This window comes from Cheilinus undulatus, linkage group 19 (genome assembly GCF_018320785.1).
Source record: "Cheilinus undulatus linkage group 19, ASM1832078v1, whole genome shotgun sequence".
Taxonomy (NCBI): Eukaryota; Metazoa; Chordata; class Actinopteri; order Labriformes; family Labridae; genus Cheilinus; species Cheilinus undulatus.
Window position 1 is genome coordinate 10387559 of NC_054883.1, and position 10653 is coordinate 10398211.

General features: G+C 42.3%; 1 protein-coding gene across 1 annotated transcript; it reads right to left on the minus strand.

Annotated features, from left to right (window-relative positions):
* Nucleotides 1-1544: 1544 nt before the first annotated feature.
* Nucleotides 1545-6844, minus strand: en2a (engrailed homeobox 2a). Its single transcript, XM_041813831.1, has 2 exons — nucleotides 6020-6844; nucleotides 1545-4243 (listed from the first exon to the last, which is right to left on the minus strand). Exons 1-2 carry the CDS (start codon nucleotides 6504-6506, stop codon nucleotides 3924-3926), a joined length of 807 nt encoding a protein of 268 aa, XP_041669765.1. The 5' UTR covers nucleotides 6507-6844; the 3' UTR covers nucleotides 1545-3923.
* Between the last annotated feature and the right edge of the window lie 3809 nt (nucleotides 6845-10653).

The following is a 10653-nucleotide window of genomic DNA, read 5'->3' on the forward strand; positions in this document are numbered from 1 at the left end:
AGAGATCAAGGGTTACCAAGGTGCTTTTGAGAAAGGAGGGCTCAATGTGAGCGGGGACAAACCAGTCCACAAAATACTCATTTCCTTTGCATGTTCGGTGCCCTAGTGGGGCTTCAGACGGGGTCACTGACAGCCTCTGGGGAAGAGTTTTTCCTCCCTTCGTTGTTCTTAATGAAAACTGTTGCTTGCCTTTTCAGTGGCTTGCTTTCTGCCTCCTGTGTACAGTACGAGGCTTGATAATGTGCTGAGTTTGTCCAAAAGAAAGTTTGTTCAGACTCTGGCTGTTTATCCGGAGCCAGACAGAGGCACCTCATGTAGAAAAGGTAAAAGTAATTCTGTCCACCTCTCATTCTTGCCGAAAAGTTCAGTCACTGAGCCACGGCATTAACTTGTATTCTAACAAGATTAAAATATATTCGTCCTGGGGATTAGCATAGTTAGGTGTCCTTTTGCCTCTTTTTTTTCCTGCACTGGTGCGGTGACAGTGGGCTTTGATCTGTGTTGCGAGGCAAGAGTCCTGGCTTGGACCTAGCCATTCGAGTGCCAAGTGTGAAATTGGCCTGATGTCATCCCCATTCTTCACCTTTTACATCTTTCACCACTTTAATTATGTTTCCGCCACAAAGCCCGGGCACCTCTGAGCAGATTCCACTCTGGCCGGAGGAAGCATTTAGAAACTGTGGGTAAATGACACAGTAGGGGGAGGAGGGGGAGGACGGTGGGAGAGGTCATAGCAGGATGGGGGCTCTTTTGTGTTTGGAGGTAGACATTGATACTTTGCTGATGTATCCTGTGCTCACTTCCATTTTTACAGCAAGACAACTTTTCCGAATTTGTCTCCAGAATGGAACTTTTATTCCAGACATTTTTAAAACTTCTGCACCCAACCCAATAAGATTTTTGCATTTATCTACACTTGTTATACTTTTATGTGTAGATTTTTATGCAGAGCAAGACTTTTCTGTTGCAGTTAAAGGCCAAAATGATCGCTAGTTATGGTCACTCGGCCATGAGGCTCACTTCTAGACACAAAACAACCCATACATCTCTGATCAAACAGCAGAATGTGTCCATGCATGCAACTTTTTCAAGCTTCAGCTGTTGTTCATGCATTGGTGTCCCTATCTGAACTTCAGCGAGCTTCGCTTCCCTGTGAATATTTTGATGAAAGTTTCTATTGATGCCCTGAATGAAGGACCAAAACAACAGGGGTACGTGCGCATGTGAGGAGGCACAGAAATGAATGAAGGGTGTGGGGACATGCGCATGCCAGGCCAGAATGAAATAAAACATTGATAGTAAGTTGTGTGCGTGTGAGTGAGAGCGTAAGAGTTGGAGAGTGAGAAAGCTGTGTGTGGAGAATGGGTTACTGAGGGGTGGGAGGGGGGGAGAACCAGCCACCTGCAGCCATGACAGGCTTTGACCTTCATTGCTCTCTCTCTCTCTAGTGTCTCTCCTTCTCCCCCCTCCCCTCCCTCCCTACTCTCTCGCCCCTTTCGACTCTCATTTCTGCCCTGCGATAGAAGCCCAGGCTCTTTTCAGAAGCGGCGAGGAAGACTGACCGTCGTGGAGACAGTGCTGGGAGCAGCCCTATCTGCTCCAATGCTAGTCACTGGCCGTTAGACATGGCGTTCAAAGACTAGCGGTGCAAGTATGGAAATGCAGATCAGGCATTGTTGAGGAAACATGCCTGGGAATTGTTCAAGGCTTTCCTCTGCATAATGTTTGGATGCTTTTGCAAATGTTTTAATCTTAAAACCCATGAATTTGATCCTCCATGAATATGATCCTGAAGGAGTGGGCGTCTGCATGGAGGGGATTGTCATGCTGTGCAAAATAATAATGTTTGTCATTACATTTGAGAGTATTTGACACTTGGCAACATTTTTTTTTCTATTATTGTACAGATTTCTTGTTGATGGACATTCAGTCTACTAATGCATTTCTTTTTTAATGCAGTGAAGAGTCGATTAAGGGACACATTTCTGGAACAACAATAAAACTGCAAGAAACTTGTTTGTGTATAATCTTCAAGGTTTATTTACTCTTCTTTTGCAGTTTTCAGGAGGCAGTTAATTACACAATTAATACATGATACAAATTATGTACATTTATACCAAAGAATACTTCCAACATAAAATAAAAAATAGCATTGTATTCTACAACTCTGTGTTGTAATTTCATTTAAACATGTTCATATATAGATAGATATACGCTGATGAGTAAATTCAATATGTCGTACCAGCAGTTTTCATAAAGGCATTAAACTTGAATAGTCTGCATTTGAAGTAATACTGCTTCTCTGATTCGGCACAGTCATGTTTCAGAAAAAAAGTTCACACCTGAACTTTAAGGCAAAGTGTGTTTCTGTTTGGTGGATTTTAATTCACACACACTTTTTGCAGATACACAACAAAAACACTTTGAAAGGCAAAAAAGTCCACAATTTGGTATGGATACAGTCTAAAACTTAGCTCGATCATACTTTCCTGTCGATAAAGACCAAAGTTTATAAACACAGTTATTTTTGCCCCAAGTACAACAAATTGCAGCTTTCATGCAAAGGCCCCATAAACTATTTTTCATTCACAAAAATGAAAACAAACAAAAAAGTTATTGCAAGATAAACAAGCAGTGTAAACACCTCAGATATCTACTCTAAAGCAACACTGGTCATTGGATAGATTTTTTTCTCAATATAATCTATATAAATACACATATGAAGTCCTTTCAACAACGATAAGAGATTTCCAACATTTGTAATACAGTCACTGACGGATTTGCCTTCTTTTATGATATATGGATATGTAATAAAACTGTATATAGAGAAAGATTTGACAAGAACATCCAATAACCTGCATTTAAAGTCTATACTCAAGAGTGCGCAAAATGGTTGTCATCATTGTCTTTATGCTACAGAGTTGTTTCTGTGACTTTAAAGGCAGCATTATAGCCTTCGATGCATTTACAGCTACAAAACATGATTCATATTGCTATTTTAAACTATAATAGCTGCACTGATGCAAACGGATGAAACACGCACATTTGTTCAAAGGCTAGAGACGAGCACATACATGTAAGCAAAAAGCCTAACTTTTACTTCAGTGGCGTGTTAGAAAAAATCGCTACCTCTCTCAATCACTTATAAATTGTTCCTGTGAATTTATTTTTTTTATAAAAGCGTATCAAAACTCCAATTCTGCCCGATTGCGCCTGGCCCTTCAAAATAAAAGCACCGTTCAAAAAAAAAATCCTCTGTCCGTTTTTACACAAACACAACAAAGGAAAGCAACAAAGCGTGGACATAAACACTCGTGTTAGCATTTATTTAAATTCACAGTAGCCTGGATGCAGCAGAAAAATATTCTTTGGACTTCAGTTTGTTCAGTAGACTGACAGGTCGAGGTGTCAGTCAGTTTTTCGATGATGACAATCATGGTTAGCAGTAGGCCTATAGAAAAATGAAGGGTGTTAGCATGTGAAGCTACCTCTTGGAGTGGGGGGACGACAAACAATGAAAACATACCTTTATACAACATCTTTTATAGACGTGATATTGCAGAAATATCTCTGTTATTTTTTAAAACAATTTATGCTGGTATACTTTACACACTGGCCCTTTATTCGATGAAATTATTGCATTGTAGGCTTAACAAAACCTCCCGTATAACGAAAAATCGCTATAATATTCCTATAGGAGCCTTAAGAGAGCTGTGGTGCCATTAAATATTCCTGTTGGGACTCTTGCTGTAGTATTAAACTGTTGTTCTGGGCCCTTGGTGTATCTGTAGTGATAGTAATAGATTTGTATCTGCTGTTGTATCATTAAATATTCCTGTGAGTAGTGATATCTCTGTATAATCTATCATAGGATCACTATAGGTCTCTTTCGTCATGGAGGCTGCTTGTGACTTCTCTGGATATCAATCGCTGTCTGATTTTTCGTCCTTAGACGTGACGGTGGCGTGATTGTACAGTCCTTGTGCCATCAGATGCAAGGCCAGGCTGTTTTTGGAGCCGCTGGCCTTCTTGATTTTGGCCCTCTTGTTCTGAAACCAGATCTTAATCTGGGACTCGTTCAGGCCCAGCTCCTGCGCCAGGTTCTGCCGCCTCTGCTCGGTCAGATAGCGGTTTGTCTGAAACTCCGATTTTAGTCTTTGCAGCTGCTCTGCTGTGAAGGCCGTCCGTGGTCGCTTGTCCTCTTTGCTGGTCGTTTTCTTCTTTGGTTTGCGAGATCTGGGCCCTAAAGGATGGGGTAGGGGGTGGGAGGGTGACAGACACACAGATTGGGTCATTTGCTGCCAAAGTTGCTTATTATGTGCAAAAAATGAAAAGTTTTGGCTTTTTATAAATGTGCTAATATTCTTAATTAGATTTCTCATTTAAAAACACACCAGTCTAATACAGCATTTTAAAATCTCATTATTTTACGCTAAAATCGTCCAATCAAATCTAATTTATTTGTAAGCCACATTTTAAAGATCAGAGAGCTCGTGCGTAAAAGTGTAACTGAGCGAAAACAGCAAATTCCAAATGAGACAAATATCTAAGCAGGCATGTTTATCTGTAGGATTTCGTCTTTAAAATCGTTTTTTCCTTTAAAAATCCACCAAAATAAGTTTAATCATTGTCCAACATTTTTGGCACACTTGTTTAAAAAAAAAAAGTGTGGATTGTTAAATGTTGACACATCCATTGGGAAAAAAAAAAAAAATCACCCAAGAAGCAGAAGCCTCCCCTCCCTCCCTGTGTCTCTTTCTCTTACACACATGCGTACATCCACACATACACCACCACTGTGTGTGGAAATGGGCCTATGGATTTATTAACCAATAGGACAACAGCAGAAAAACCTATCAGCAACTGTTTCTGGTTAAATCCAGGAATCATTTGCGCACAGCTACTTTACATTTCACTTTTTGTGGGTCACTTGGAAGAAAAAAAAAAAAAAAAAGCTCCTCAATGGGGCAAAACGTGAGCAGAATGTGAGCAGCACGCATTAGATCCACATTAATTTTCCATCTGGATGGAGGCCTGTTTGGAGGAGCTTTGGACCGAGGGCTTGTTTTCTTCCTCCAAACAGAGAGGAAGACACTGGTGGAACAACATAGCCAGGCCTAAGCCCTATACTGATGAATCAGCGTGTGTACATCAAAACTGTCCAGCTACAACTCGTAGTAGTCGCCTACGCCACTCCATACAGCGTTACATAATGCATGAGAACAAGTTGTACTCCACTTTTGATGGATACTAAGTTAAATCCACGACACATTCACCCCCCTCCACACTGTCGAGTCGTGTCATTTGTTTTCTTATAAATAAAGTTTAGGAGGAACTCTAAATCTCTGCAGCACATGGATGGGCTGTGCAGCGGAGGCATCCATTGCTAAAAACGTGCATTTTTAATCCATCCCAAACACAACTCAGTCTTAAAAGCAGAAAAGCGCTTCAACACGAGCGCCAAATAAATGTTCGCAGCTGCACATGGCGCAGACGACGTAAAAACTGTCAGCGTGCACATGTGTAGTGTATGCAACCCCCATTATTACTCTGTGCATTACCCCGAGTACATTTCCACAAAAGACTTTAAATAGAAGCATTTTTGTGCAGGAAATTTCCGTGCGTAAAAGCTCATAAAAATGGCTATTTTGTGTATTTTTCCTGATTTGGTCGAACTTGAAAATTTGGCTAAGTTTGGCGATTTTAAACTGGACATTTTTGGTTCCTCAGAGCGAAACAGGCCCAGTCTGAGCGAAAGCCAACATTTATTTGATTTAATTTATTATTTACGCATTTTTCTGCTGTGATTATGTTCGTGTTTTGTGCGTAATTTACCACGGGCTGTGTTGTGCGTCAAACATTTTTATTTAAATGACAGCTGAAATATTTGGTAAATAGTCTGTTTTCACGGTTCGCTACTCTCAACACGGGGGAAGTCGGTCAAGGCATCCGGGGTCAGTGTTACGGGGTATTTCAGGTTACCGAGAATAACGAATAGAGTAAAAACGCGTGCACCAACCTGAAGAAGGCCTGTCCGAGTATCGGGTGCAGTAGACCCAGGCCGGCCACAGCATGGGCTGAGCCTGGGCCGGGTTTGAGCTGGCTTGGGAACTGTCTGAGTCTGAGCTTAGGCACTGGTCTCCGTTCTCCCCGCGGGCTTTCAGGGGCTCCTCGGCGGCTATAGCCGGCTTCTTGGTCCCGGTTACCGTGTGCGGGGTGGAGGTCCCTTCCGCCGGCACCGTGCTCCCCACCGGCTCGGTCTGAGGGGCGGCGGGACTGTTATGGCTCTCCCGCGATGCCAGGCTACTGTCTTCGCGGTTTGCGCCCCCGTCCTTTTTCCGCCCGAAATCCGGCCGCAGGATGTTGTCGATGAAGAAATTGGTGACCCGGTGAGGGATCTGCGGGTTCCCCGGTGCCTGTAACAGGGGAAGGATGGCTCTGTTGGATTCATCCGCCGACTCCTGCCGCTCCACCACGTCTCTGTTGCCGTGATCATTTTCTTCCATACTGATTCCGCTTTACTCTCTTTAACCCCTTTATCGCTCTCTCTGTTGCAATAAAAAAATTGCAAAGAACTTCGGGGAAATAAAATCGTAAAGGAAAAACTGCACGCGTAAAATAAATAAAAAAATAAACTCAAATTCTAGTAAGTGCCTTGGACACCATGCAAAGCCTTGCGGTAGTGTCCTCTGAGAAAAGCATACTTTTTCACATATATCCCCTCACTCTCGGGTTACAGCTGCTATCGTACGGATAAAACGTGCCATTTGCGCACCATCCAGTTTGGAGTTACCCGGTTTGAGTGCGCTCAGCAGTGCCTACGCCTAAACTAAACTAAGGGTAAATAAAGAGGCTCCTAAACTGATGCTCTAATACTCTCACTCTGGAGTTTTGTTCTTATTTTCAATACGAGCCCCCCGAGTGACGTTTTCCCACCGTCCTCCCAGACACGTGCCTTGGACCAATAGAAGGGCAGAAACTAGGCCACGTGACGCAGACTCCAGAGCAGTCCACAAACGCCCATCCTCGTTTTAGTAAAGGGAAAGAGTCCTACACTGACGAAGAAGAAGCTTCATTTAAATCCAGCGCGAGCGCTCAGATATTCCCAATAATTCATGTGTGTTTAAGAAGCTGCAACTTCATTTTTTGGAGTTTTAGTTAGCAAAGAAAACACGATGCGCATCACATGTTTTAGTGATCGCAGTAAAACAAAGGCAGGTTGAAGCATCGCTTGTCAAAGTGGGCTTTGGGGACCCCCGGGGTTCCTGCTTGGAGGGCAGGGAGGGATTCCCAGTAAAATAAGGAATAGAGCATGTTTACAATGTTCTAAAGCAGACTAAGTCATCTGAGATGTGCAAACGTTTCATTTTGGCACTCATCGGCACAGACACTGAGGTACAGGCTGAATCAGAAAAGCAAATTATGAAGGCAAATTACTCAAAACCCCTTAAAATTTAACGGCCTGTGTTGATGCATATAGAAACCTTCAATGTGGACATTTTCAGGATACATATCCTGTAATAATGTGTGGAAAAACCCCGAAATGAACGCGCTATAACTCCTGTGATTGCATGTAAATCTATCAGAATTAAAGGTTGTTGGGCACCTGTAAGGACGCATGAACGAACTCAAGTCAGTTCGTCCTATTCAAGGTTATACGCAGAAATCAGACCTGCTGCATGTCTCCATGCTCAGTATAGCAGCACGTGATCATGCACAAGCATTTATCTTCAAATGTGAATTTAATCTATTTTTCTTTCCTTTATTTAACCTGGAACAAACAACACACCCTGGCTCCTCTCATGAATCATAACCTCTCTGTTTTTGCACATTTTACTTCTGCCGCATAATGGCATCAAAATGCGTAAAAATCCAAATGTGCCATCCAAAGATCGCCTCCTGTCTGGGTTTAAACTCGTTTAAAGTCATTTTCTTACATTCTCATGCTCGCCTGTCGTGACGCTGCGCTCGGCCAAGAACTGGGTTCATATCCCTTTAAAAGAAATCAGTGATGCAAACAAACTGTTTTGTGCACGGTGCTCAGGGTACCGAGTCGCGCCAAAGACAAAACTTTGAGTAACTTTGCTGACCAGCGCGAAGTTTGTGTTTTCTACTCCCAGGACTCCGGTGAGCTACAGGGACGGGATGAGGCGCTCCTCCGGCCGGCGTGCTGCTTCAGCCGGGGCTGTGCGTAAAGGAGAGGGGGCACCGAGGAGGACCAGAGGAGCTGCAGGACTGATACTGAGTGAGGAACGCTCGAGTCAGAAAGTCACTTTGCTGACTATTTTAATGACCAGAGGAAGCATTGTTGGATCTTTGTGTTTTTGGGGAAGATTTGGAGGACGTCCAAATATTTCAAATAACCTCATGATGCTACCTTATTTATTTTAATGCCATTTTCTGTAGGCAGAGGCAGATTTTCGACCATGACATATGGGCAGATAATTCCGGTTTATTGCAGCTACAGTGAGCGTTAGAATGAAGGTTTATTTCTTATTTTTTGACAGTGCGCACACTGTTGTGCCAATTTGATTTTTTGGCACAACAAACCTCAAATGCAAGTCGTGGTCAGGCATTGTCTCACGTAAAATCCTCATTCCTATTTTTCCCTTTCTAAATGCAGGCTTTGTGCAAAATTTGCTAAAAAAAAAAAAATGAATTCTCATTGGCTAGTCGTTTTTTGGATTTGGTTTAGATTTTGCGTCCAAACGCGCGCTGAAAATGACGGCTCAAATGCGCAATAATCCAAAAACTGCCACATCACAGACCCAGAGCTCATTTCTGAGCAGTCATTTACACATTAAAAGTGAATTTTATTCACCCTGCACTGTTGCTGTTAAAATAAGCCTTGCATCCTAAAAATCTACCTGAGCTCCAGCCTCCTATCTGCTCCGAAATATCTCCCATGTCCACATCACAAAAGGGCCCATCCGAGCTCTCCTGTCGGCTGCTGCAGTCAAAGTTGGGAGTGAAAGATGTAATTAGACAGGCCACTCTCATGCTGCGATTGTTTCTCACTTGTGAGGGGAAGCGCAGATTAATGTTGGGCGCTAAATAAGCAGCAGACAATGGAGGCACAGACAGGCCGCTACCGCCTGGGCTTGGCCTCTAACCTCCCAGCAAAACAGGGGCTGTCTGGAGGAAATGACACCATTTCAGCCTCTGAATTATAATCAGAGAGTGTGCACACTGCAAAAAAAAAAAAAACAAAAAAACTGCAACATCTTAACGCATAATGCAGTCTGTGAAGACAGCATGGCATCATATTTGATATGAAAGTGGCATATGTGGCATTTGGCTCATTCTGGCAACAATAAGACAGATTGGATTGATCGAGCATGGCTGTTTCTGAGCACATGACTCACCTTTATGAGAACACTACCACACTGTGCACCATTGGCTCACTGTTCCGCAGGAAAACAAACATCTAATACATGACTTAGTAGTGTTTGTGCAGTGCAAAAGCAGCCTTCAAAGACCACTGTCTATCCATGATAGTGATGTTTGTCTGCTCAGTTGTGGGTGGCTGCTATTCGAGAGATAATGGGTGCAGGTGTATTTCAAAGATCACCCCTGTTACTTCATAATGCTGTAGTTTGGCTCGTAAGTCAGACTTTTCCTCCCTATAGGACAGTATGTGCTGGCTGTTTAAGGGTTAAAATAGTGCTGTAGTAGTCAGCTGATTTGCATAATACGATTTTGGTTATTTCTATTTTTTAAACAAGCAGTCAATCAAAACTGAGATAATGGAGCTTTTGTAACATCTGATTTGTTATCCTGTGTTATTATAATATATTTTTCTTTAGTAGTTTTATTGTGTTGTTTTTTATCAGCCATGGCTGCCTCAGCTGTTGAATTCATTTCATATTTATTCTTGTGGATGGTTGTGGTGTTTTTGGTCATTTATGCTTTATTATAAGGAAAAGTGCAGTTTAAAGGTGTCAGTGATGATCAGAGCTCTCACTGACACACAGTCATTTTTAAATCTGTGTCCTGGCCTTCCCCGTGCAGGCGCGCTGATCTGGAGACATGGATCAACAATTTATACACGTAAAAATATATTTGAAAATGTCTTGCTTAAAAGTAATAAAGAAGATACCAGTGGCTCTGTAACACGCATGCTCTTACCTATCAGTACTGTAGGCTTTACAGTCACGTGCACTTCTTATTATAGGTGTCAAACATTTACGCACAGTCTTTTCACAAATATATTCTTCTAATCGACCTCTTTCTGATGATTTCTGGTTTCAGATGTGTGCAGAAATCGAAGCCTCTTCTGCCTGCCTTTGCACGCGCTCAACACAAATAGTATTTTTAAAATATTGAACATTATTAGATATTATTTGTTATAATTTGCCTCCCAGTAGCCCGTCACGTTACCTCCAAATAGCCGGCAGCAGGTCCACGTCAATCGATGATGTGAAGTTTTCTACAATTCCTCTTATAAATAGTTTTAATGTGCTCCCACGCTCTCCTTTTATCTTTAAAGCAGATGTTATATTTACCATGTAAAAGTTTAAATGGACAGCAGAGCTTCATATTGAAACGCAGACGATATGCAACATTGATTTGTCATTAATAAACTCTATTCCTGTTCAGGGAGGCAGGAAACACTGATGAGCTCACATACATGTGGCTAAAAAGTGAATCCTG

Bases quoted from the DNA above. Each gene is read 5' to 3' on its own strand.
- en2a (XM_041813831.1), bottom strand. From the start codon at position 6,506: ATGGAAGAAAATGATCACGGCAACAGAGACGTGGTGGAGCGGCAGGAG. The intron at 4,244-6,019 runs GTTGGTGCACGC...CCCATCCTTTAG, and splicing joins CTCGGACAGGCCTTCTTCAG to GGCCCAGATCTCGCAAACCA.